The 27323-nt window shown below is 40.7% G+C and overlaps 3 protein-coding genes across 5 annotated transcripts; 1 reads left to right on the top strand and 2 right to left on the bottom strand.

Annotated features, from left to right (window-relative positions):
* Positions 1-808: 808 nt before the first annotated feature.
* gabra6a (gamma-aminobutyric acid type A receptor subunit alpha6a) lies at positions 809-13907 on the bottom strand. 2 transcript variants are annotated; one of them, XM_061786920.1, is made up of 10 exons: positions 13771-13907; positions 12989-13095; positions 12490-12557; positions 11887-12107; positions 11724-11806; positions 11491-11634; positions 10724-10876; positions 8396-8646; positions 4085-4332; positions 809-1499 (listed from the first exon to the last, which is right to left on the bottom strand). In XM_061786920.1, the coding sequence occupies exons 3-10, from the start codon at positions 12490-12492 to the stop codon at positions 1478-1480; spliced, it is 1125 nt and encodes a 374-aa protein (XP_061642904.1). In that variant the 5' UTR covers positions 12493-12557; positions 12989-13095; positions 13771-13907; the 3' UTR covers positions 809-1477. The 2 variants fall into 2 exon arrangements, with proteins under 2 accessions (XP_061642904.1, XP_061642903.1); XM_061786919.1 differs by lacking the exon at positions 13771-13907 and adding an exon at positions 13188-13364.
* Positions 13634-16715, top strand: nudcd2 (NudC domain containing 2). Its single transcript, XM_061786924.1, has 4 exons — positions 13634-13997; positions 15702-15750; positions 15841-15992; positions 16076-16715. The coding sequence occupies exons 1-4, from the start codon at positions 13809-13811 to the stop codon at positions 16157-16159; spliced, it is 474 nt and encodes a 157-aa protein (XP_061642908.1). The 5' UTR covers positions 13634-13808; the 3' UTR covers positions 16160-16715.
* ccng1 (cyclin G1) lies at positions 16410-26877 on the bottom strand. 2 transcript variants are annotated; one of them, XM_061786921.1, is made up of 6 exons: positions 26688-26877; positions 24699-24962; positions 22002-22255; positions 21817-21895; positions 19056-19166; positions 16410-17363 (listed from the first exon to the last, which is right to left on the bottom strand). In XM_061786921.1, exons 2-6 carry the CDS (start codon positions 24960-24962, stop codon positions 17169-17171), a joined length of 903 nt encoding a protein of 300 aa, XP_061642905.1. In that variant the 5' UTR covers positions 26688-26877; the 3' UTR covers positions 16410-17168. The 2 variants fall into 2 exon arrangements, with proteins under 2 accessions (XP_061642905.1, XP_061642907.1); XM_061786923.1 differs by having other exon boundaries at positions 16410-17360; positions 26688-26876.
* Between the last annotated feature and the right edge of the window lie 446 nt (positions 26878-27323).

The raw sequence follows: 27323 nt of genomic DNA, 5'->3' as shown, positions 1-27323 counted from the left end.
ATCACCAAGGGTTCACTTACTTTTTCCTCCCTGTCCTGCGAATGATTACGTTATTTTCAGTAAAACTATGAAAACATATAATTGTTTGTGTTGTATTGTTGTAGTATCAATTTATTTATCGATGTGGTTTAGAATGAGAGGGGTGGTGGGGGAAGAGTGAGGCTACAGGGAGAAGAGCTAACAAGGGTGGAGGACTTTTAAATACTTGGGGTCAACCGTCCAGAGCAATGGTGAGTGTGGTCAGGAAGTGAAGAAACGGGTCCAAGCGGGTTGGAACAGGTGGAGGAAGGTGTCAGGTGTGTTATGTGACAGAAGAGTTTCTGCTAGGATGAAGGGCAAAGTTTATAATACAGTGGTGAGGCCAGCCATGATGTACGGATTAGAGACAGTAGCACTGAAGAGACAACAGGAAGCAGAGCTGGAGGTGGCGGAAATGAAGAGGTTGAGGTTCGCTCTCGGAGTGACCAGGTTGGATAAAATTAGAAATGAGCTCATCAGAGGGACAGCCAAGGTTCGATGTTTTGGAGACAAAGTTAGAGAGAGCAGACTTCGATGGTTTGGACACGTCCATAGGAGAGAGAGTGAGTATATTGGTAGAAGGATGATGAGGATGGAGCTGCCAGGCAAGAGAGCTAGAGGAAGACCAAAGAGAAGGTTGATGGATGTCGTGAGGGAAGACATGAGGGCAGTTGGTGTTCGAGAGGAGGATGCAGGAGATAGGCTTACATGGAAAAGGATGACGCGCTGTGGTGACCCCTAACGGGACAAGCCGAAAGGAAAATGTTGTTTAGATACAGATCAGACCACATTTTATGACCAATTTATGCAGAAATACAAGAAATTCCAAAGACTTCATATACTTTTTCCTCCCACTGTGGGTGTGTGTGTGTGTGTGTGTGTGCCCACAGTTGAGAAATGAACCCCACAGCGACATGTGTGGACAAAGGTGGGATGCAAAGCCCACCCCCAGCATGCATTCTCTCAGCTTTGAGCACATTTTGGCGACATAGAGAGGGAAGTTGACTTTGATGTGCTTGCAGTGGGGGCTGTGCCTCTATAGAGGGCAGCCTTCTGAAAGCATTGGTTCACTCTTGCATCACCAGCAGGTGCAGCCATCATAGATGATATCGTCCGCTTTCTTTTTCATGTGTCTTGTGCGGTTCCCGCGGTACCACTCGTTCCGTTGTCAGCTGTCGCTGTCTGGTTTGCGAGGTCGGCGGGCTTGAAAGCGTTCGAGGCCCGTGAAGGGCAGTTCGTCAGCCTACTGATCAGAACACAAGCGGGCCGCGGTCACAGCCTGCGAAATGAATGAATGTGCGGCAGCAGAATAAATGAGTTTCTGATTCATTTCCTCTGTCAGATGAGAGGAGAACAAATGCTGAGCGCTTCAGAGAGCGAGAGAGGGAGAGAGAGAGAGAGGGGAAGGGGGAGGGTGGTCTCTCGCTCTGCACGTGCCCTTTTCCTGGTCCTCTCGCTTTTAGGAGGTTGGATCCACGTCCCTGCAAGACCAGAATAAATACAGCACACTTAGTCCATCTATGTGCACTGAAACACATGTGACTCCTAAGCACCACCTCCTCCAGCAAAGTGATGCAGTGAAAATATGTGATTCAGCTCTTCTCCACGTTCTCTCTCTCAAACAAGCGCAAAAATTCTCTGACAGGAACACGAGAAGCATGATGAGCAGATTTGCGCTCCCCAGGCGTTACGTAACACATCTCTCTGCCTCTTTTCTCTTTCTTGGTTGCGTTGGAGAAGTGGCCCACTTATTATGAGTCGTCGTTCAAAGTGAGCGCTGACTTATTTGCCCCTGTGACCAAGTCCCCGTGGAGAAAGAGAGTTTTCATTAAAGCGTTCGGGGTTTTGGCAGCCCTCAGGTAACCCTTGTATAAAAGCGTGATGCATTCACTGGCACGTGCTGCGTTGAAGGCACCGCACAGGCCTGAATGAAACACCGCCTAGTAATATTTGACACCTTTTTTTTTCATCTCTTGGGGCTACATCAGTATTACCCATGATAGACATAAAAGTACAGACAGGGAAGATATTGTTTTTACTGAAACACTGCAATATAAGAAAAACGTTATGTGACTATTTTACATTATGTTAGCCTAATAGCATAATTGCAGAAGTCGTTTTTGAACATTTTCAGAAAACATGAAAAAACTAAGCACATTCAAGAAACAAAAAGGGCCTATTGCTTTAATTCAACCTGTGCAGATTACCATGACCCGGATGACTGAGAATCTACACTGACTTAAGGTGAAGCTGTACATCAAAAATATTGTACAAACAGTATAAAAAAAATGTATCTGCAATATAGCGGGACCACAAAGCGTGAACCACAATATAGCGGTGGATTACTGTAATTTACTTTTATTTTACAGTGGTTAAATTTACTTATATGAAAGGCATGTAAAATCTTACTTTGAACCTATAGTTATAAAGGTTTTATGTTGGCAAAAGTTTGAACCAGTAACGTTACATTAATTCAGATTTCCTTCCACTGTATTCAACATTTTATATTTAGTGTCGTTACTGTTCTTTTTCTATTTCCACAGAAGGCCTCTTGGTATCTGCTACCTTTGTCGTGTGTGTGTGTGTGTGTGTGTGTGTGTGATGGAGGTTAAATCCCAAATAAGAAGGGTAAATGTTGGTAGGGATAGCTTATAAAATATTCCACAGCAAAGTGCTACCTGAGTCATGTTGGGGTTAAGCCGTTCATCTGTCATTGTGGTGCCACTTTGCTCATGAATATTAGCGACCTGTCGCTGTTCCTGATCCATCTGGCTCAAAGGCCAACTGACATGCACGATACATGATACAATACATGCGTTGAATAGAATAATAGTAAGGTCATTTTCTCAGTCTTGTGTAATTGTACAAACTTTCTTCATCAATCATCCCAAATTCCTTGCAAAGCAACAATAGGTCATTCTGCCAACGTTTATATATGACCTTATTCGAGGATACATTTTAAATAAAATGGTAAAATACTGTGCAGTTGAATCTTTAAAGTTAAGCGCCATGAGGTTCTACATTTTGTGGTGTGACAATAATTTTCAGGGAAAAATAAACTTCAGAAGTTACATAAATAAAACCAAAAAATGCACAGTCGTGGTTGAACGCAGTGCACCGGGCATTTCCCAATTGTTAGAGTTATGTACAGTACTGACCAAATTAGACCACCTGTCATAAAAAAGAGAAGAAACCTTCAAGCATTCTAAAGTGCTTTAATGTCGACTAATGCAGACAAACTGACTTCACCTTTTGTTGTACCCAAATTTGAGCCGGTGTTTTGTCAAAACAACCTCCTTGCCGAACCGCACTGTCCCGCACTTCTGCGCATGCGCAAGCTGAGCTATCGAGTTAGGCTTTTCGTGAAAAAAGCTTACACTGTGTGTTTATCTTTACTCATTCAATATTTGACAGTTATATTACACAGTTACACCAAATATAAATATGAATAAAAACTTTGACTTAATAAAGAACTCAAATGAGTGATACATAGGAAAGAGTTGTTTCCGACAGGCGCAGGCGCAATGGCGCTGGACAGCTCCGGTCAACATGCGCATGTGCAGAGGCTTTGGTAGTGCAGTTTGAGAAAGACGCTTGACTCGACAGAACACCAGGTTACTGGACTTTTTTGACAAGTCAGAAATTAATCAAGTATAGCAATCAGCCACAATTGTTTTTTCTGCCCAGGAAAGAAAGTAAATTCATGGGTTAAAAAAAAAAAGTTGTTTTCAGAATTATAATTGTAGTTCAAGTGTTAAAGTGCTTATACATATTAGTTTATATGTATAACGTAACAAAAAAATAATTCCTGTAATTACCAATGCTGTGATTTCGGACCGTTGTGGCATATCCATTGGATAGTGATCTGTTTAGCACTGTGTATGCTAAACAAAACAACCTCACTCCAGTAATAAGGTCAGCTCAAATGATAGGATTAATTGTCTTGTTTTGAGAAACAATGTAGTAAAATACAAACTTGGTGTGTGATGAAGTTATTTACACGCAGAGTAAAATCTTTGTTGTATGCACTGTATATGAAAAGATGAGTGACTTGTACTGAGTGTACCTGGCTGTCTCCATGGTGTCCTTGCCCAGGTAGATGTACCAGTAGACAAGGTTGAAGAGGCCAAATGTCAAGGGGAAGAGAATGCGGGCGTACTTGTCGATGGGGCTGGTGCCGGCCAGCTGTGGGATTTGGGGGAAAGCCGAGCCCTGCTGGAGGAATATTGGCACAGGTGGAGCTTCGACTGGTTCACTGGGACACACCGAGTGGTTTCTCCTCTTCAGGCCTTCTTGACTGCTGATGTTGGACTCCTTGAAGGAGAGTAGAAGACGTGAGTGTGGCACTGCAGTGATTATAACACAGTGTTGTCATGTAGTATTGTTTGCTCCCATGGGAGCTTTCCAATGGCATGTCAGTATGCTTTTAAAAAAAACACAGCAGGTAATTTGATGAACGCCCATAGGATGCTTGCAGATTATGCTGTGCTGGAATTCTTCTCACACTGAGGCTATTTTTAAAACATCTAACCATGAGCCCCGCGCTTGAGACAGATCCCAAGAGGATGCCATGGTGGCTTACTGTATTAGCATAAAGCATATACTGTAGCTACAGATCAGAGCTCTACAACAGAAACTATTACTCTTTAATGTGTAGTGTGCCCGGAATGGAAATAATGGAAGAAGTGGATTAATTACTTGGAAATGCATTTGAAAAAAAAAAACGTCTTAACAACAACTGTAGCTTTGTATTCATCATTAACATTCTTCATCCATCTTCAAGCAGCATAGTGGAGAAAATGACCACATTTACCACAGACGATGCAAATGTATAAGAAAAGCTCAGGCTTTACATCTTTTAGGAAGTTGCTATAGTACACCAGCACAATCTAAAGCTACATTTATGATATGTTCCCAGCGGCCACAGCTGCCCCGTTTTAGGCCACTGTGGTCAAAACAGGACGGTTGGGCAAACTCATCAGGTCGTGATTACTGTGGATGCCCTGCAAGATTTGTAAACTATAAAAACAAAATTGCCGCAGTCGTTGCGGAGCAGATGAGAAACGTAGTTGGATGTAATAGAACAGTGTTGAGTGTGTTTGAGTGTTCAACAGCAAAAGAGAAGAATATTCATGTTAATACAAAAAGTAATTTAAAAGCATAAACTAGGTTTTGTCAGAATTTGAAATCCTAGGGGTAATATTGTATAAAGTTTGATTAAGTCTGCATGTGGAAATTGATGTCTCTCTGTATCTGTCGGTCAATAAATTTAGTAACTTTCCATTTCTTCATGCTGGTTTAATAGCAGCTCATACAATATTGCCCCCCGGGGCCACCAACAATGGTCACAAATTCTGCCTAAACCTTGTTTACACCATATATATGAACAAACAGGGAGATATGACACACTCCTTTTAACCTGCATGCCTACAGCGATGCTAAGCTAGGAGGGTCAAAGTCGTCAGCACACTCCATATGTGTGGATGGGAAAAAAAAAACTGAAAGAGCAAGGATGCTGGCAAATTGTGCTGCATATGGTTGCAAACAACACCGTACAATTACAACAAGGGAAGAGGGAATAACCTTTCACAGGTACAAAACAATGTTTTTTTTTTCATATATTCTGAATTGATAGGACAGACTTTGGCAGTGGCAAAAAAGGTAAGCCTTGTGAAAATTGGCTGAGAATTGAGCAAGTTACAACATAATTTCAATGTCCATGGTGAATTTGATGGGAACGTCGGCCCTGCCGACATGGCCACCACATAAGCACGTCGGTTAGCTGGGCTGCTACACCACGCTCATATCTGTCGTTTACACTTTTAACGTAACTATTGACTAAGTATTTGTCTTCTCTTTAGCTGTCAAAGCCTGAAATGCACCCCATGAGCGACACGACCCCTCTGGGTCGCAAATTTTGATAGGGATTGATATTCATGGGCTCTGGAAAAATAAATAAAAAAATAAAAATAAAGTAAACAAGGGTTTCCCCTGCATGGCAACACTTTTATAGTGGATCTCTCCAGTTGTTTCTTAATATATATTTTAAAAAAAGGATAACGTTCCCATCACCGCAGAATTCATAAGCACACAATCAACATGCATTAATCATGAACAGACTATGAAACACTCAAGCTCTAATTATGGTGTTTTTAGTTCTATGATTATTATCATGCAAACATTGTTGCAAGACCACAAAAACGCCGTCAGAAATAATTTAAATGACAGTCCAGGTTTTGGCCAGCAGGGGAGGTGACTGCACATGAAGCCTGGAGAAATGAAGGCTTCCCATCACACGAGGGACCACTTCCACGTTCCGTTATGCCCTATCACATACTCTCAAGTTCAGCCGTATACACGGTTGCGCAACGGTCGACTAGGATTCTCAATTTAAATATCTCGCTGGGCAGCCACGGCAATCACAGCCTGACACGTTTGCCCATCCCTAGCTGTTGCTGGCTGGTAGCTAGTTGGAACCCCAGAGAGATGACTGGTATTGGTCCATATGTACAAAACCAATTTCAATGAAGTTGGGACGTTGTGTTAAACATAAATAAAAATGGAATACAAAGACAAGCTATTTAATGTTCAAATTGATCAATTTGATTGTTTTTAGCAAATAATCCTTAACTTAGAATTTTATGGCTGCAACACGTTCCAAAAAAGCTGGGACAGGTGGCAAAAAAGACTAAGAAAGTTAAGGAATGCTCATCAAACACCTGTTTGGAACATCCCACAGGTGAACAGGCTTATTGGGAACAGTTGGGTGCCATGATTGGGTATAAAAGGAGCTTCCCTGAATTGCTCAGTCATTCACAAGCAAAGATGGGGCGAGGCTCACCTCTTTGTGAGCAAGTGCGTGAGAAAATAGTCGAACAGTTTAAGGACAATGTTCCTCAACGTACAATTGCAAGGAATTTAGGGATTTCATCATCTACGGTCCTTAATATGATCAAAAGGTTCAGATAATCTGTAGAAATCACTGCATGTAAGCGGCAAGGCCGAAAACCAACATTGAATGCCCGTGACCTTCGATCCCACAGGCGGCACTGCATCAAAAACCGACATCAATGAGTAAAGGACATCACCACATGGGCTCAGGAACACTTCAGAAAACCAATGTCAGTAAATACAGTTCGGCGCTACATCGTAAGTGCAACTTGAAACTCTACTATGCAAACCAAAAGCCATTTATCAACAACACCCAGAAATCCCGCCGGATTCTCTGGGCCCGAGCTCATCTAAAATGGACTGATGCAAAGGGGAAAAGTGTTCTGTGGTCCGACGAGTCCACATTTCAAATTGTTTTGGGAAATTGTGGACGTCGTGTCCTCCGGGCCAAAGAGGAGAAGAACCATCTGGACTGTTATGGACGCAAAGTTCAAAAGCCAGCATCTCTGATGGTATGGGGCTGTGTTAGTGCCAATGGCATGGGTAAGTTACACATCTGTGAAGGCACCATTAATGCTGAAAGGTACATACTGATTTTGGAGAAACATATGCTGCCATCCAAGCAACGTCTTTTGCATGGACGCCCCTGCTTATTCCAGCAAGACAATACCAAACCACATTCTGCACGTGTTACAACAGCGTGGCTTCGTAGTAAAAGAGTGCGGGTACTAGACTGGCCTGCCTGTAGTCCAGACCGGTCTCCCATTGAAAATGTGTGGCGCATTATGAAGCGTAAAATACGACAACCGAGACCCCGGACTGTTGAACAGCTGAAGCTGTACATCAAGCAAGAATGAAAAATAATTCCACCGACAAAGCGTCAACAATTAGTGTCCTCAGTTCCCAAACGTGTATTGAATGTTGTTAAAAGAAAAGGTGATGTAACACAGTGGTAAACATGACCCTGTCCCAGCTTTTTTGGAACGTGTTGCAGCCATACAATTCTAAGTTAATGATTATTTACTAAAACAATCAAGTTTTTCAGTTTGAAATATCTTGTCTTTGTAGTGTATTCAATTAAATATAGGTTGAACATGATTTGCAAATCATTGTATTCTGTTTTTATTTATGTTTAACACAACGTCCCAACTTCATTGGAATTGGGTTTGTACAACACAACTGGAAACCACAGTACTCACAAGCAATGACATGTCGGGATTCAAGAATCTACCAATGGGGCCCCTTACTAGAAGGCTCCTTGTCAAACCGCAAGCAGCAGTTTAAAGAAAATGCACCACCATTGTATTGCTTACCTATCACCGCCGTGTTGTTTAATATAGATTCATTTTGTAAGTAAATTATTTAGTAAAAGATATATTTGCTTATCCATCATTCGGGTCTGTGTTTTTGGTGGGCTCTGTAGTCTTTTTTGATAAAGCAGTGTTGATGTAAGCATAAATCGTATTTATAGTGATTCTGTCCTTACCAAAACTGGGTCGTCATCGTCACTCGCGGTAGCCAAAACCTCTAGCTTGTCTTGTCGAGCTTTTGTCTTCTTCAGGCGGTTGGCCTGCAGCGTGGCAAGGTAGTTGACTGCTGCAAACTCGACGAGTGCTGAAGCCACGAAGGCGAAACACACGGCGATGAACCAATCCATGGCTGTGGCGTAGGCCACTTTGGGGAGCGACTGGCGGGCGCTGATGCTCAAGGTAGTCATTGTTAGCACTGTGGTGATGCCTGGGGGAAAACAAGCATTACAAAGTTTATATGCTGTTAATGTCGCGTTCTCTCTCTCTCGCTTTCTCTCTCACACACACACATGCACAAACACACACACACCTGTTAACATGTTTTTATGACACGTAAAAATGAAATCACTTTTCCCACAAAATAAATTTTTAAATCAAGCATAAGCAGACATGACAAAAGCCTTTGCATTATTGTTATGGTTTCTCATATATTATAAAGCATTATTATTCCCATTTGCATTCCTCTCTCTTTTTTTTAATTTATTTTTTTTTGTCTCCAACAGGCGTAGCAATCCAGCCATCTATTTTCTATACCACTTATCATTATCAGGGTCGCAGGTGAGCTGGAGCCTATTCCAGATGACATCAGGTGCAGTACACCCTGGACTGGTCGCAGAGCACATATACACAAACAACCATGTTCACACCAAAGAAAAGATGGAGTGACCAGAGGAAACTCACAGAAGCGCACAGAAAGGCCGAGCTCAGGCCGAGCTCAGGCCGAGCAGGCCTCTGTACTGTAAGTCGGATGTGCTAACCACTTGTTCACAGTGCTGTCTAATAGTACAGCTGTCAATAATCCGCACTAGAAAATAGTATGGGATCTGCAATATGTTTACTATATATTACTTAAATAAGACAACTGTTACACTAAAAGAAATAACCTATAGAATTTACCCAATTAATTTAGGGTAACAATTTGAAGCCACTTTAATAGGGTAAATTTAAACCCCATATTTTGGGTGAAGAATACCTTACTTCAACAGCTATAAAATACTTACAAAACTTGGATAAGGTACCACCCATTTGGGATTACATTTCAACCACAGGGGCCATCATTCGGACGATTCTTTGCTTTGACTTGCGAGCAAATATTTGAGGTACAAGCGCTGTTTGGTGGCAGTGAACTTACTTCTCAACAAGGACAGGCACCATGCGTTTTAATATCACTCCCAGTTGAATTTCACTGACAAACTAAATATAAAACTAAGAGAATTACACATTGTGTATTTAAAAACATAACTTTGTCTTAAAGTACGCTAATTTAATGCTAACATATAATAGGAAACACCATCAATTTATACATCAATGTGGCTGTGTTATAACGCTTTAAGCGAATAGTTAGACAAGCAAGCAACACATATAGGCAGAATGTAAAACAATACTTACAGTTACAGGCATACATTCTTTATCCTCTACGAAAAATGATTAACATTACAGCACCTCACTGAGTCACTTACGGTAGATGTGAAACTCTTCTTCATTTGTGTCTGCATGACTATATTATACTGCCCCCGGTGGCCAAATCATGCAGACCAGAAGTTGTTATTCCTATATGTTTTTAAAACATTTAAAAACAGTGTTATTTTCCTTATCAAAACATATTTAAAAAAATTGGGTGGGCAGGATGGAACAGTTTAATTGCATTTCTATTCATTTCAAATGGATACGATGATTTGAGATACAAGTGTTTTGAATTATGAGCATGGTCACGAGACAAATAAACTAGTATATCAAGACTGGACACTTTTTTTCCCTATTGAATAATACAAATAATTAGTCACATTATTTATGTTTTAAGTATAAATATTAATTATCATGGTCATATTTTTAAATGGGCGCAGTGGCCAACTGGTTAGAGCGTCAGCCTCACAGTTCTGAGGACCCGGGTTCAATCCCAGGCCCAGCCTGTGTGGAGTTTGCATGTTCTCCCCGTGCCTGTGTGGGTTTTCTCCGGACACTCCGGTTTCCTCCCACATCCCAAAAACATGCATTAATTGGAGACTCTAAATTGCCCGTAGGTGTAACTGTGAGTGCGAATGGTTGTTTGTTTGTATGTGCCCTGCGATTGGCTGACAACCAGTTCAGGGTGTACCCTGCCTCCTGCCCGATGACAGCTGGGATAGGCTCCAGCACGCCCGCGACCCTAGTGAGGAGAAGCGGCTCAGAAAATGGATGGATATTTTTAAATGGTATTTTAACAAGGGGTTGTTGAATTGCTAATCAGATATGCACACATGGATGCGTGCTAACTGCATTTTAAATTCACAGTAATTGTGACATACCGGCGACTGTACGTGCAGGGACAGACTCCTTATTGATCCAGAAAGAGACTTGCGACAGCACGACAACCATGATAAGTGGAATGTATGTCTGAATGAGGTAGTATCCCAGCTTCCTCTGGAGGTGGAAATGGACCACCTGCACAGAGTACTGACCTGCAAGATAAACAACGTGTGTGAGGAGAGAAGCCCTGGGGGACAAAGCAGGGTGAGCGCACAATCAATGCCCTTGCCTGCCCTTGAAACAAAATAGCTGCTGGGAACAGAGCATAGAGTAGAGCTGTACAGAAACTGTACCGCAAAAGTTAGAGAGTGGATATAGCGTGGGGGGTGGCCTCCAGTGTCATTATGCGCCAAGTCGCTCAGTCTAAACACATGCTTGCTTTCACAGAGCAAAAATAAGCTGCACACACACACGCACACAGATTCTCCTTCTGCTTGATGAATGGCTATCACTGCTCTATTCGTCAGCCTTTTCCTCGTCTTTTCAGGATTCTGCTGGGTTCACAGCAGGGGAACGTTACTTCATCTGGTGAAAAGACAAAATGCTCACACGCCGCCATCTTTCCTCTCTGTCCGCGTATGGCTTTAAACACTGTACTGTACCTCTTTCAGTGAAGGCACACTATTAGGCCTGATCACTCACATCTTGGAGAGGCACCGAATTAATTGGACAGCTCTCAAGCCAATCGCATGCTTTTCACTTGTGGACGACAACCGTGAAGGCAGACATACTGTATCTACTTGTGTGTGTTTGTGTGTGTGTGCACCTGTGTTTGACTTGAAAATCTCATTCGACAGTGTCTGCCCCACCAGATCGTACTGCAAAAGGCTCATGGACTCTTTGGGACAGTCGACAGACTTTATCAGCCCCTTCCTCCAAGTGAAAACGATTTCACTGCTGGTATAGGCATCTGAAAAGTGAAGTTTAAAAGAAATGTTGGTAACATTTGTGAATATTCCTTCATTGCTTTTGTTTATCATAATCGTCCGTGTTACCCACAGCTTCCAAACCTGAGAGGACAAGCATGGCCATCCATGGGGAAGTCCATAAGATTCATTGGACACTCTGTACTTATTGTCAGTCTAACAACAACAGGACGAAGAGAAATCGTTTCTGCATTGTCAAAAATAAATTATTAATAAAATAATAAATATATAATTACCTCATTGTGTAAAGGACAGTCCCATTTTGCATAATACGGAAAAGCTTGTTAGGTGTGGTCATGTTGTGGGAAATTGACTTTTTGGAGTTTCGGAAGAAGGTGTCTGGGGTCCAGATCTTGTCAACCATGAGGTTGTTCAGACGCAGGATTTCAATAGGACCCACAAATTTCAGCCGCTCATCAACCCACATTTGTCGAAAGAACATGTCTGTGGTGTATTCCTAAAATGGGAATAAAAGCAGCAAATGAAAACCTCCCCATCATATCGCACTTTGCATTCATCCTCTCGCTGCAGTTTCCTGGCATGCATAACAACACAGAAAAGGTCATTTCAACTTTCTCCGCTTGCAGAAACAAGACGATGTAAAGACAGTTGCTTGTCACTCAGCAGATAATCATTAATCAGTCCATTAAGCCATCCCTCACTGACATGTTGTCATATTGATTCAGAAGCCATCAGTAATGGCGTTATAGAGCTGGTCAAACAGATTACAGCTCATTAGATGTGCTAATGGCAGGATGCCCATAAAGCAGACAGTCACTGGTCACTGTGTGTCTCATACTGTCAATGCGACTCTTTGCATTGCAGAATAAATATCGTACCATCTCAACATCTGACACAGGTCCAAAACTTGTGACAAAGATGTCTGTTTTCACCTCAGTAACGCCACCTGCAACAAAAACCAAGATGCACTTTCAAACAAAATGCAAGACAAACCTCTGGTATATAATTCATCTTTTTTTTCCCCATAGAATTTGTCCTCATTAGGGTTTTGGGGGAGCTGGGGCCTATCACAGGTGACTTTGGGTAAGCGGCAGGCTACACCATGGACTCAGGGGTCGAAAGACAGTTGCGGGTACAACAACCATTTACACTCACATTCACACCTATGGACACTCGAGAGTCTTCATTGAATCTAACATGCGTGTTTTTTCCAATTTCCACACAGAAAGGCCAGAACCCAGATTCGAACCCCCAGCCTCATAGCTGTAAGGCATGCTAACCACTATTCCAACGTGCTGCCCCTGGCATATATTGATTGTAAACATACAGGTGTAAGGCATTGTGTAGAATTTTCCTGTCAATCTTGGGCAGAATTACCTCCAGATCCAGGTCGTAGTCTATTGTCATAACCATCCAAAAGTCGATCCAGAATGCGAGTGATGTTATCTGAGTAAATCTTCTCATTTGAACTCACATTGGCTAGACTTTAAAGAGAAAAAGAAAACACTCAAACAAAACATAACAATGTTAAAATGAATCGTTCTGTGGCAAATGTAGGACTACACTGAGGACCTACCTTATCCCACAGATACAGGCAATAATACAATTCACGAAAAAGATGGCCATTTCTCGAGGAAATTGTTTCTAAATGCTGCAGAAACTCCTTTTGCATTTGATCATAGATAACGTTTTAAAAACTATAAAGGGAGGGGGGGGGGACAGTTCTTATTGGTGCGGTAACCTGTCCCTGTGCATAAAGGCAGTCCAAGGGACATCAGGGTAGGACGAGTAATCCAATTAACAGATTATTAAATCCTCTCCTATTTTAGACAAACTCTATATTTTGTTGGATTTTCCCATGAATAAATCCCCATGTCGCCGAGATAATTGCTACACAGAGAATGATCCAGTTGATTTATTTATTATTTTTAAGTGTTTAAAAAGCTTAAAAACAAAAACTCGGACACATAACCATACATTTGTTTTTAATAGACACTAGATGGCACTGTAACACCACACACGACCGGAAATGACTTTGTCACTGTGACAAGAAGAAGAAGTTCAGCGGAAAAAGTGGCAAAACAACAAACACAAATCATTGAAGACTTTTTTCAATACAATTTAAGAATTATTGTATTACATTGCAAAACGTCATTTACCTTTTTAGCGCATTACAGTTGCTCGCGAGCGGGGCGGCATGTCGGTACACTTCGACGAGAGGAGTGGGCTGGTGCCCTGTCAGACAAGCTGGGGCTCATGGAGCCAAACCATGGAGGAGGTGTTCATTGAAGTCAACGTGCCCCCCGGGACGTCGGCTAAAGAAGTCAAGTGTCATTTGGGAGCAAGAGATATCGAGCTCAACCTCAAAGGGACAGAAATAATCAAGGTAGCCCGCCCTCTTTGTGTGAATGGCTGACTGAGTCGAGCAGTCACACTCGCGCGTCAAAAATAATAATTCGAAAACAATATTTTTTAGCTTTTTACAACCTGATAAATAGTGTTGGCCAGATGAAGAATTTGGCTAACAAAAAGGCTCATTTCTCGAGGCTTCATGGGCACACAAACAACCCCCCTGCCGGCCAAAACCATGATTGTCAGTCGAACAACGTGTGATGGCTCAACAGTGTCCTCATTGGAATCACTGAAGTACTTATCATTATTCATTCCTTTAATCGGTGGTTGGTACTGTGCTATGAAATCAACAAATCCAATAGAACCTGGTATAGCTATTGCAGTGCTTACAAAAGATGAAACATTGATTGTGTGCGGTTTTTTTTTATTAAATAATTTTCTCTTTATTTATTGGCTTAGATATATGAACGTCTACCTTTCCCAGTACTAAAGGATTTTTTTTAAATAATTTTTTTACTTGTTACAAATACAATTTTGACAATATTTGTTTTGAGGTGCCACTGCTCCTGTTTCCTGAGAAGAAAAACATTTTAAAAATGAGGTCATGACTCCAAATCTGAATTGTAGAAAAACAAACATTTGGAATAGGAATAAAATAAGATTCTGAATTATAGTAGTAACATATTTCACTGCATACAGACATACGATCTGTGTTATGTTGCTGGAGAGGTCTACTTAAAGCATTGCCAAATGGGAAACACATTTTTAAAGCAGACTACATGAATAAACTGTCATATTTGTCACAAGAAATTGGGCAAGCTCCAACACGACAACTAACACCCAAAATTTCTGGGAATCCATTATGCTTGTTTCCTCGTCTCTTCATTAATCGTGCCAACACTCGAACCACTTCTCGAAACAGCTACGATTTCATACGTTATCAGTGACGTCATTTGCCTATAACAAATCACGCTTATCATAAAGTAATCGTGAATTACTTCCTGGATTTCTCGACACGCTTCAAAGCACATTTATTCCCATCACTACTGATAAATATATGTAAACTAGGTAGATGTCATTTGGCACCTTTTAGGAAAGCCAATAGCGACTTTTATTGCTGAGGAGTTTATAACACCGCACAATACCGCCATCTACAGGACTGAATGGAAAATTATGCATTTCTGAACACACACTCAACCATCCGGATTCTACTATTAGTAGTGGGTACTGTATATGTTTTTATAATTTCTAAAGATTTTGTTTATAATAGAGTAGACTAATTGGTGTCTTAGTTAAAATGACCATTAGCAATAGGCAGTAGTCAAGTGGGCCATCAGGGGCAGCTAGGCCTTCGCTGCTATCTTAAACACTATCAGAAGCACTGACCTACATTTACAACTTAATTTATAATATAGTGGTACCTTCATTTATGAGTTTAATTTATTCTGTGACCTAGGTTGTGACTCAATTTACTCATCAATATTCCCCAATAAATTTAATTGCTAGCTGGTTAGCATTGTCAATTGATTGCTTGCTCACAGCAAACCAAGTCAACAAACACATCGAACACAAACGTAGTGATCTGCACACACATATACATTTACTAAATATCTCTGCTGAGTGAGATTTTTTGTTTTTGTCAGGTTATGAGATAACTATTGATTCTGCTGGACAGTGATCAGAAAATGAAAATTGTATTCCACCTTCCTCACTTTGTCCTATCTCCATCTTTTGACAGGGCAGATTGTTCAGCACAACTGTGTCTGATGAGGCTACGTGGACACTCGGTAGGTTTCGCCACACCAGTCAGTGCGCACATACTTTACAGGCTGTTGGCCAGATTCGTGTCTTGTCTTACTCACCTATTTTCTCCATAGAGGATAAATCTCTCATTCGAATTGTGCTGATGAAGACAAACAGAGAGGCAGGAAACTGTTGGTCGTCTTTGTTAGAGGGAGAATACTGTGCCAATGCTTGGGTCCAGGACCAGATGCAGAGAAAGCTCACACTCGAGAGGTTCCAGCGAGAGGTTAGTTGCTCAGATTTTCACTTGTTTGTCTTTACTTCTATAGCCAATGAGAGAGCTTAATTAATTGAACATTTCCTCTCCAGAATCCTGGATTTGACTTCAGTGGCGCAGAGATTTCAGGAAATTTTGCTGGAGGTGGTCCAGACTTTTCCAGTTTACAAAAGTGACCTGCACAAAAACTCATATTGTGGATGTCAGGTTGGCCTAATGATCGCTATTGCTGGTATTACAGCACACAGGACATATGGGTCTCATAATGTAAAGACTTTCAGTGTCAATACACTGTGAATATCCCACCAGTCTCTTCCTGATGGTGAACAAATGATTTGGCAGAACTTGGGCCCATTAAGAAGCAGAGTAATAGTTATTTCCTTTTGACACATTTGTGTTGATTTTGAAACTACAAGAATGCACTCATTCATTTTTCAATAAAGTTTTATTGAAAGGTACAAGTCAAAATGTAGATGGTGTATTCAGTCCTTTTGAATTATTTTTGGTGGGAATTTAAAGTGACACTTGTAATACAACACAAATAAACAGAAAAGGAACTGCAATGCAAATTCCAGATCATTTCTCCACTTTTCAGACCAAAAGGTACCATTGTCTTCCAAACTGAAAATCAGGAAGAACGTGGCACTTCACACTGTGCCAATAAATCTATCAAATGATGAAAACGACTCATCGGTAACCCCTGATGACCATTGTATCAATACCTTCAACTTGCTTTATGAACAAAAAAGAATTATCACCTTGGGTAGGAGTGTGCATTCAAGACAGTTTAGCAACCTAGGGTGGAAGTTAAGGATTTTGGGCCCGATTTCTTGGTTCCATATTTTTGTTTCTCAAAATCCTTCTCCCTCCTCTTCCACATGGTGGACTGAGGACCTAGGTGGTTCAATACTTATTAGCTTAAAAACAGGAATCCATTCCATAAAATACCAAACACCATGGTACGGATTCAAACAAGAACATACCTGTGCATTCGCACACCCTCGGAACTAAAACTGAGCAGAAGAGTTCTGGGTAATGTACTACGTGTTATTGCATGAGAAAATCATTTTGACTTAAACAACACCATCTCACAGATGAGGATCTTTAAGTAAAAAATGTGAGCACAGTCACCTGACAAGTTGCATGAAATCACATGTCGTCAGGCGACAACATGGGAGCTAGAGTTTAACAAGCTGACTCTGGTATGGTGGGAAGGTGAGTAATCTTGTAGTAGCTGTGCTTTAGCTGACGTGCGGTTCTTCCCGAAATAGTCCAGCGAAGTCTCTGGCTGTTGGGCCTGGAGCACTTGGCGGTGGCGTATTCAGTCAGGCATTTTCCCACCAACTCACGCACACACACAAGATCGCCATCTCTGATCTGCTGACAAACAGTCACAATTGAAACAGAACGGAGATCGTTAAAGTTTTATTTCCTCTCTCTAAATTTAACCCAAATGTAGTAGAATTTTAAATGTTCAACAACACAGTTGAGCATATACAGTCCCCCCCAAAAGTATTGGAACAGCAAGGTCAATTCCTTTGCTTTTGTTATATACTGAAGACAGATCAAAAGATGAATAAGTTCAGAATTCCAGCTTTTATTTTGTGGTATTTATATATAGATGTGTTCAACTCAGGACAGAGTACCTTTTGTTTGAAGCAGACTTTTCAAGTGAGCAAAAGTATTGGAACAGACAAATTAAAGTGAATAGCATTTAATATTTAGTAGCATAACCCTTACTTGCAATAACGGCATCAAGCCTGCAACCCTTTGACTTCACCAGAAAACAGTCTTTATTTGAAATCCTTTTCCAGGCCTTTACTGCAGACTCCTTCACTTTGTTCGTTTCTAGGGGTTTCTCCCTTCAGTCTCCTCTTCAGGAGGTAAAATGCATGCTCTATTGGGTTAAGGTCCAGTGATCAACTTGACCAGTCTGAGACCTTCCACTTTTCCCCCCTGATGAAGTCATTTGTTGTCTTGGCAGTGTGCTTTGGGTCACTGTCTTGTTGCATGGTGAAGCTTCTGCTGATTAGTTTGGATGCATTTTTCTGTAAATTTCCAGCCAAAATTGTTTTTGTAGACTTCAGAATTTATTCTGCTGCTGCCATCATGAGTTAAATCATTAATAAAGACAAGTGAGCTTGTTCCAGAAGGTGCCATGCAAGCCCAAGCCATGGCATCACCTCCACCATGCATCACAGATGAGCTTGTGTGTTTTTGATCATAAGCAGATCCTTTCTTTCTCCATACTTTGGGCTTTCCATCACTTTGGTAGAGGTTAATCTTGGTCTCATCAATCCATAAAGCTTTGTTCCAAAACTTTTGTGGCTCTCTGTACTACTTTGCAAAATTTAATTTGGCCTTCCGATTCTTTTTGCTGATGAGTGCTTTGAATCTTGTGGTATGGCCTGTATATTTCTTCTCTCAAAGTCTTCTTCGAACAGTGGATTGTCATACTTTCACCCCTGCCATGTGGAGGTTGGCAGTGATGTCACTAACTGTTGTCTTTGGGTGTTTCTTCACAGCTCACATTTCTGTCATCAACTGCTGTTGATACCCTTTTCGGATCAGTTCAATGTCTGTTGCTCAGTACACCAGTAGTTTCCTTCTTTTTCAGGACATTCCAAATTGTTGTATTGGATATGCCCAATATTTGTGCAATAGCTCTGATCGATTTCCCTCTTCTCTCAACTTTAAAATGGTTTGCTTTCCTCTCTTAGACAGCTGACTGGTCTTCATGTTTGCTTAACAGCAAATGTCATTTTCACAGGTGAAACCCAAAGCCAAAAACAAGCACTGTTTAAGAAATAATTCTAAAAGGCAACACCTCAGCAACTAGAAACACCCATCAGTCACATGGGAGGGTTCAAACAAAAGGTGCTCTGTCCTGAGTTGTTTAACATCTAGATGTAAATACCATGAAATAAAAGCTAGAATTCTGAGCGTTTGTCATAATCATCTTTTGATCGGAAACCCAAATGTCTTCAGTATACAACGAAAAACAAAGGAAATTACCTTGCCGTTCCAATACTTTTGGAGGGGATTGTATATCCAGAGATACATGGTACTTACAGTTAGTAGCTTCTGCAGACTTTTGAGAGCCTCGGAGAGTTGGTCCCTGTCCTCTGGGTCATGTTGGTCCTCTACCTCAAGAAACAAGAGAGCCATGGCAAGTAGCGATGGCTGCAAACAAAAACAAAAAAAGAGGGTCAGGATACTCACTTCCAGTAGAATTTATCATCCATGACACTTTACAATAGACTTGGGCGTAATGTGGTAGACCAACCACTTCTTTGGTATTAGCATGTATGGTGTTAGAGCGTGTCATCTGATAGCACAACCCTGAAAGGAGGATCATTGCTAAGGGCGTGCACAAGGAATCAACTACAGTGAACCCTCGTTTCTTGCAGCGAAAATAGTGGAACAGTTTCTGACAAAAAAAACTTTAGAATATTTGAAAATAAGGATATTGAGAATACTTTTATAACAAAAATACATCCATCCATTTTCTGAGCCGCTTCTCCTCACTAGGGCCGCGGGCGTGCTGGAGCCTATCCCAGCTGTCATTGGGCAGGAGGAGAGGTACACCCTGAACTGGTTGCCAGCCAATCGCAGGGCACATAGAAACAAACAACCATTCGCACTCACAGTCATGCCTACGGGCAATTTAGAGTCTCCAATTAATGCATGTTTTTGGGATGTGGGAGGAAACCGGAGTGCCCGGAGAAAACCCACACAGGCACGGGGAGAACATGCAAACTCCACACAGGCGGGGCCGGGGATTGAACCAGAGTCCTCAGAACTGTGAGGCTGACGCTCTAACCAGTCGACCACCGTGCCGCCACAAAAATACATTTTTGCATATTTTTTTTTAAATACTTTAGAATATTTGAACACCAAACATTTATCACTACTTTTTTTTTTTTTTTTTTTTTTAAAAAGGTATTTATACAAACTTGAACAACTAAACATTTATACACATCATATATTGAGCCCAAGAGCAATGGATGACAAATATTGTACAAACTTTTTTTTTTTTTTTTTTATAAATAGTAACAACTGTTGCAATATTTGATGCCAATCTCAAGGCCACATTTTGAAAGTCTTTGTCTCTTCTCAGACTCGACACCCAAAAGTCTTGGTCTCGTCTCGGCGTCAGACTGCCTGGGTTCTGGATTTTTCCATCGACTAGCCGAGACCAGGACTGAGCTGCTATTCATCAACTTTATTATGGCGATAATAAGGGGAAGCATGTTGTAAAACAACAAATACCATTAATTTTGTGTTACTAACACAGGTGTTAAACACAGGTAAGCTAACTGTAAGTAACACTAGCGAATGTAGTTTTGTCTTTCTCAGATGAATATTTCTGGAAGAGGTTTTATTTCCACCTTAAATTGGCTTCATTTAATAGTATTATACTTTGGCTATAACTTATGTCAAATCAACTAAATTGGCTATTTTTTCCCAGTCTTTGTACCGTTAGCAGCACTCGTAAACTAGCGTTATACTCACATTTCATGTTTAAATGCATTCAAAGATACATTGCAAGAATTTTGTTGAAAAGAATTTGTTCAGATTTTTGCATGTTGAGCTTTGAAAGACTTTCATACACTTTTTTTTGCTGTCAAATGTATGTAAGAGAAATTAAGAGAATGGTATTTAACTCTTCAACCTTGTCATGAGTTTTAAAATTTATTTTTGTAGTCTTGGTCTTGTCACAGTCTCGGCCTTGATTCAGTCTCAACTCACAAACAAAGCGTGAACCATGATCTAGAGGGATTACATTAAAAAACGTGGTGGCCTAAGACTTTCACACAGTACTGTGTAGGCTATGCGAAAGCGTATGTATACAGTATAGAGGTGCAACGATTGACAACTTATTGATTATCAAATTAATTGACAATGATTAATAATCGTTTAGAGACATTATTTAACTTAGTTGTCCAAATCCTCAGAATTTTACCCTCTCAACAGTAAATAATTATATTTCTTTGAATAAAAACAATCCACCCATCCATTTTCTACTCCGCTTATCCTCACTAGGGTCACGAGTATGTTGGAGCCTATCCCAGCTAACTGCAGCCAGGAGGCGGAGTACACCCTGAACTGGTCGCCAGCTAATTGCAGGGCACATAGAAACAAAACCATTCGCACTCATATTCATACCTACGGGCAATTTAGAGTCTTCGATTAACCTACCGTGCATGTTTTTAGTTTGGAGGAGGAAACCGGAGTACCCGGAGAAAACTCACGCAGTCACGGGGAGAACATGCAAACTCCACACAGGCGAGGCCAGATTTTAACCCGGGTTCTCATAACTGTGAGGCGGATGATAAAAATACATGATAAAAATACTAAATATTTATAATTACATTTATTATAATACCGGTAACAAAGCAGACAGATTATCTTTGTTTCATAAAAATAAGATATTTTCAAGCATCTTTTACTTTGGAAAACTAACATTTTTGTTTCGTTACGGACCAGTCACTGAATCATCCACCCATTTCCTTTAACGCTAATTTGGAACACCGTTCCTGCAGTGCATGTCTTGACCTCTGAAGGGCAGTGTGGTGCACGCAACGTGTGTATAACGGAGTAAAAAACTTGTGATCACGTGGGCTGTGCATGCTGTCCGGGTGCTGCTGGATTGAAGTGCTTGAGCGGAGCATGGAATGGATTGTTTGTAAGAGTGGTAAAATCTGAGATTTTAGACCCAGTCTGATCCGATGCGATATTCGTTTTTTTGCTGACATCGAACCGATTTCCGATCTCAAAGATTGGATCAGGACACCCCTAATCCTGAGTGACCATTTAAAGAGATGCCTACCTTCATTTTGGAGAACACAAAGGCACAGTGGCAAGCTTTCAATTGAGCCTCCAGTCTCTCAAGGCTCAGTATCTTCTTGCTGTGTAGAAACAACATCTCTTGAAGAATAACTACTTTTATTTTATTTGCACAGTAACGATTCTGCTACAAAATTCCTCTAGCCAATTATAAGAACTTGTCCTCACCTATCTGCACCAAGCTCCCCCTCGATGTAGCTGTGAAAAAGGCGGAGGAAACGGAGCGCAGTGGGGGCCTTCACCTTCCAATTGAGTTTCTCCATAATGATCTTCTCCATCCGCATCATGTCAGACACCGTGAAGCGGTTCTGACTGATGCGGATCAGGTCGTTGGCAAGAGGGATGTTTTTTTTCTCTTCTGAGGACTTCACAGCAAGGTAAAAGCAGCATAGACCCACGCAGGACAGGTGCTTTGGTTGAATCTGGGCAGAACAGGACGAACGTCATTTAGGTACTTCCTTCACAGACAAGATTGACGAGTCAGGCATTTTTCAAAAGATGCCGACCACCATTATCCCCTCTCAGGAACATTTTGAATATTTAGTCCGAAACATTTTGATTTTATCAAGAACATTTGCATCTTAGCCAAAACAAACATACGGCTCTGTGTTTCTGCGATCGATTGCTATTCCTAAAGTACCCAGATCTGTGTCACAGCTAATTTGAAAGTGAATTTGTCAAACTGAATCTGAATTGATAAGACTAAATGTGAAAATATATAGATTTGAATTTTCATTGAGTATCAAATCTTACATTCAGTTTCAAGGTTATTGGACTTCAGTTCCAAACTAATAAATTTAATTTCAAATTATACTAGTATTCAGATTTTCAATGCAATGTTTCAAACTAAACAATACTAATTCAAGTTACATAATTCACATTCATTTTTAATGCAATTCAAGTTTATTCATTCATTCATTCATCCATTTTCTGTACTGCTTATGCTCACTAGGGTCGTGGGCGTGCTGGAGCCTATCCCAGCTATCTTCGGGCGAGAGGCGAGGTACACCCTGAACTGGTTGCTAGCCAATCGCAGGGCACATAAACAAATAACCATCCGCACTCACATTCACACCTACGGGCAATTTCGAGTCTTCAATCAACCTACCATGTTTTTGGGATCTGAGAGGAAATCGGAGTATCCGGAGTAAACCCATGCAGGCATGGGAAGAACATGCAAACTCCACACAGGGGAGGCCGGATTTGAACCCGGGTCCTCAGAACTGTGAGGCAGATGGGCTAACCAGTCGTCCAACGCGCCGCTCTTATTCAAGTTTAGCCAGTCGAATTAAAATATAAATGATTCAAATTCAGTTTGGCACATATTTCAGCCCATACACACATTACGTTACATCATTTCTCCCTATTATTATGGATAAGGGAACCGATTGGACATTTGGCAAGATTCCAAGAAATCATTACCTTTAGAACCGGTTCTCGACAGCAAATGTTTTTGATTCCCATCCACAGTGAACATCATATTTTTCATATGAATTTTTGTTTCAACAAATTATGTGTATAATAAATCTTTATGTTACAAGTTCTGCTGTTCAAGCACTGTTCAGGATCTCGCTGCTCTTGCAATCAATAATGCACAATAAACTCTAATTTAACGATAAAACCAATTAATCGCACCGCACTAATAGATAATACACATCCATCCATTTTCTTCCGCTTATCCGAGGTCAGGTCGCGGGGGCAGACTTCCCTTCGCGAGTCTGTGTGTGTCTTGACACAATAAACTCAAATTTAACGATAAACTAAATTAATCGCACTGCACTAAACGACTGATCCAAATATTAAATGTTAGGCTATACTACAGCATAACCAGGCTTGACAATAAAAAAATTATCCTAACTGTAAGTCTGGCTGGACTGTTTACCTGCACTAAACTAACAGTGCACTAAAGTAGACTTCACTCAAATGACATTACGAGCAGCCTTAGATTTACAGGAACATATAAGAGAGACAATAAAATGTAGCCACAATAGCCAGATAGTTACCTAGCAATGACAACTATAGATATACTAACGCTAGACAACCAACAGCAAATGCCCTTAGAGACATGCTATCTGACAAACTAACGGCAAAAACGCTAACTAGTTGCAACAACAGTGTTGTGACAACTACAAACATGTAGTTACCAGAAAGGAAACAATATGATATGCAACAGGACATTTTTATCTAAAATTGCCATTGACACATTCAATTCAGTATAATAACAAACAGTTAGAAAAGAGAGGTAGTTTAGCCATGATATTAGCATCGAAGCACCACTCCGTAAGGAATACGACCATGCCCCTTGCACCGAACGTCACAACTTTTTTTTATTTTTTATTTTTTAATAAAAGTCTTTGGTGAGTCGTTAGGTATTGAAAATATATGTTGCGTACATACATGTGTTTTTCAAGCTTGTGATTCGTAAGTTTCTTTCCCATTGTTTGTATTTTGCTTAGGCAGTATAGTCACCATCATTTTGTTCAATACATGAACTTATGCGGCGCCGCATGAGTCGCTGTTTTTTTAGATCCACAAGACGAGCTATCTGCTGATAGTTTGAAATTTGCCATCCAAAGAGGCACACTGCTCGATGTAGTTGGAACAATAGACTTGCACGCAGCAGGAGGAGATGTGCTAATTTCTGGTCCGGCCAAAAGCTTCTAGCCAATCAAAAGTTGCGCTGCTAACTAAAGTGAGAGATTCCTTGTGTCAGCCAATCAGAAGCTGCGGTACATACATGTCACGCACCATGTGATACTCACTCGCTATGTGGAACATTTAAACCATATGCGGAACACATCGCAACTGCCCGTAACAAAATATGACGAAATCAGAGCAGTTGGCATCTCTGATCATTGTACAAACCTTCATGACGGCGAGGAAGCGGTCGAGCAGGCTGATTGCCAGAGAGAAAGTCTCTGAGCTGAAACCAAAGAACCTGCTCAGAGTGAGTAGGTCCTTCACCTCCAGCTCCCTCAGTCTGCTGGTCATCCTGAGGCCATTGTCAGAAGCACTCTCAATGATCCTCAAACCACTGAGCTTCGGCTGATAGCGGCCCTCCAGGTCTGTTAAAGCCTTCAATTGTACTGCAAAAGGCAATGCTCCGGATCCTGTCACTGTGTCAATCATCTGTGTGTAGATCACAATATATTTACCACCAAAGCGCCATGTCACGATAAGCCAATGTAAGTAGTCTTAACAGAAAACAATCAACAGCTGTATGTAAAAGTAGAATGTTAGCTTCACATGCCACTATTAGCACATCCTAGCTATCCTAGCTTTATTAGCACATCCTAGCTACAAATGAGACCAAGTAGTCCTTAAGTATGCATACCCACCACAATGTTGAGGAAAGTGACACAAAATTACATTTAACACGTGTTTACATTTGTACCACAGTAAGTAGATTTTCTTTTTCAGGTAACTGTACTTAAGTAATTGTTTTAATGAAAACTTTTCACTTTTACTCCATACACTTAAAAAAATAATAATACTAATCTGTCAAAAAGGGGTTCCCCCCCAATCAAAAGCATAAAAGTCAAGCCAACCTCGCTCTTAAAAGCTCATTCTTAAACACAGGTAACATGATTTTGTTTTTCCTTCTCAGTATGGAAACTATGCAAGTTAAGTAGTCTGACAGTGCAATCTTGAAAGAGCAAATTTGTCTTGTAGTCTGAGCCGGCATTACGTGTTGTCTGATCCACACCGCCGACATGTTTTTTTGTTTGTTTTAAATAACTTTATTGACCGTCAGATATTTACAGGACTACGCCAAAAGACACGCGACAAGGCTAAAAATGGCTTTTGGATTCAAATATACTGTGCACGATGGTGACGCGCAGTAAATGTATTTTGCGGAGCGATCAATGACATTGATCGGATCGGCGAACTATGACATTAAAGCCAATCGGCATAAAATGCTAATTATCGGCCGATACCGATAAGGCTGATAAAAATTGATGTAAAGTCTAATCAGTACCTCTATTTTTAATATAGAAGTACTGTACTTTTATTGTCTTGTTTAACACAAGATGTAAATACCATGAAATAGAAGCTGGAATTCTGAACTCTCATATCCATGTTTTGATCTGAAACCCAAAGGTCTTCAGTATACAACAAAAACAAAGGAATTGACCTTGTCGTTCCAATACTTTTGGAGGGGACTGTAAATGAACACTACGGGTTCTGATCACAAGCTTGTTTACATGCAGCGTCTCTTGCAGACGTGACTTTTCACAGTCAAGTTATTCTGGTGGCCTTTTGCAACTCAACAGCTGTCAAACGGGGCTCAACCGGACTGGAGGGAGGGGAGAGTTAACGGAGAGACGTCACAGGGAGCCGCTATGTATATAAAGTTTCTTCCAAATCAATTTAAATGTGTCAAGTTAAGGTTGGAGACTGTTGTGTTACATTATAAATGCAGTGGTCGTGCGGAACGTTTCAAAGCATTGAAAAGTAATAGCCGTGAGGGACTAAGGCTGTGCTAACATGCCCGGACATGTTCCTGCCCAATGCTCATGCAAAGTAACAGAGCTAACACTAGGCCTGGTAACAACAATAAACCAAAGCCATATAACACTACTTCCACCTAGATATCAAGAACAAAAACGTAATGGCGACAGTTTAAGTGAGACATAGGTCCTGACAGTAGATAACCAAGCATCTAAACGTACAAGTGTTGGCTAGCACAGCTAATGCTACCCATCGCTAAATCCACTACAAACGATCATGCAAAGACGTTTACATTCGGATGACTTGGTGCGTTCAAATGCTTTCTTGTGATAGCGGATGTCAGAATATATGATTGCTTAAATGTAAAAACAAATAATAATAATAATAGTTAGTTTGACTTACCTTGGCTCAAGTTACGTTGTTCGTACAATTAAAAATAATAACCGTAGGGGTAAAAAGTGTGTTAATTAGGTGTAAACACCAGAAAGTGTAAGTATGAACTTTATTTTGAGAGTTTTAAGCATAGATTTTATACCTGCCTATGCACACCCCCGACCCTTGGAGTAAGGCGACGGGGAAAAGGACAGATTTGGAGTTTAATACGGACTTAAAACCAGTCCCATGTCCTAACACGGGGAGCTTTCATTGGTTACTGATGGCTGAGGTACATTATTCTGTAATTCCATTGGACAATTTCCTCGTCTTTCATAAATACGCCCGGCCTTTTATAAACAGTGGAGCCAATCACACGACGGAAAGGAGCCACCTGGTTGAACGTTTCTTCATAGGGTTGTATAGTATATGCTAAAACTTCATACATTAACATTAGAATCGACGCGAAAACGCAAAAATCTAACTCAATTATAGATTATTCAATTAAACCTCACCGGGCATAAATAATTTTAAAGACTAAATACTGTACGTTTGTAGATCATTGGGCCACATAACAACAATAATAATAATAATAATAATAATAATAATAATAATAATAATAATAATACAACGGTATCATATGAATAACCTCTATTTAACATCTCT

The sequence above is a fragment of the Phyllopteryx taeniolatus genome, chromosome 10 (assembly GCF_024500385.1).
Source record: "Phyllopteryx taeniolatus isolate TA_2022b chromosome 10, UOR_Ptae_1.2, whole genome shotgun sequence".
NCBI classification, from domain to species: Eukaryota; Metazoa; Chordata; class Actinopteri; order Syngnathiformes; family Syngnathidae; genus Phyllopteryx; species Phyllopteryx taeniolatus.
Note: the sequence above shows the minus strand (reverse complement) of the source record. Positions and strands in the feature narration are given on the sequence as shown.

Coding starts and splice junctions, on each gene's coding strand:
- gabra6a (XM_061786919.1), bottom strand. CDS start 13,237: ATGGCCATCTTTTTCGTGAATTGTATTATTGCCTGTATCTGTGGGATA. Junction 11,635..11,723: donor TCCTCTCAGGTTTGGAAGCT/GTGGGTAACACG, acceptor TTCACTTTTCAG/ATGCCTATACCAGCAGTGAA. Junction 8,647..10,723: donor CCCTGCACGTACAGTCGCCG/GTATGTCACAAT, acceptor GTTTTCCCCCAG/GCATCACCACAGTGCTAACA.
- nudcd2 (XM_061786924.1), top strand. CDS start 13,809: ATGTCGGTACACTTCGACGAGAGGAGTGGGCTGGTGCCCTGTCAGACA. Junction 13,998..15,701: donor AAGGGACAGAAATAATCAAG/GTAGCCCGCCCT, acceptor ATCTTTTGACAG/GGCAGATTGTTCAGCACAAC. Junction 15,993..16,075: donor TCGAGAGGTTCCAGCGAGAG/GTTAGTTGCTCA, acceptor TTTCCTCTCCAG/AATCCTGGATTTGACTTCAG.
- ccng1 (XM_061786921.1), bottom strand. CDS start 24,962: ATGATTGACACAGTGACAGGATCCGGAGCATTGCCTTTTGCAGTACAA. Junction 22,256..24,698: donor GCTTCCTCGCCGTCATGAAG/GTTTGTACAATG, acceptor TGTTCTGCCCAG/ATTCAACCAAAGCACCTGTC. Junction 17,364..19,055: donor GTCTGCAGAAGCTACTAACT/GTAAGTACCATG, acceptor ACTGTTTGTCAG/CAGATCAGAGATGGCGATCT.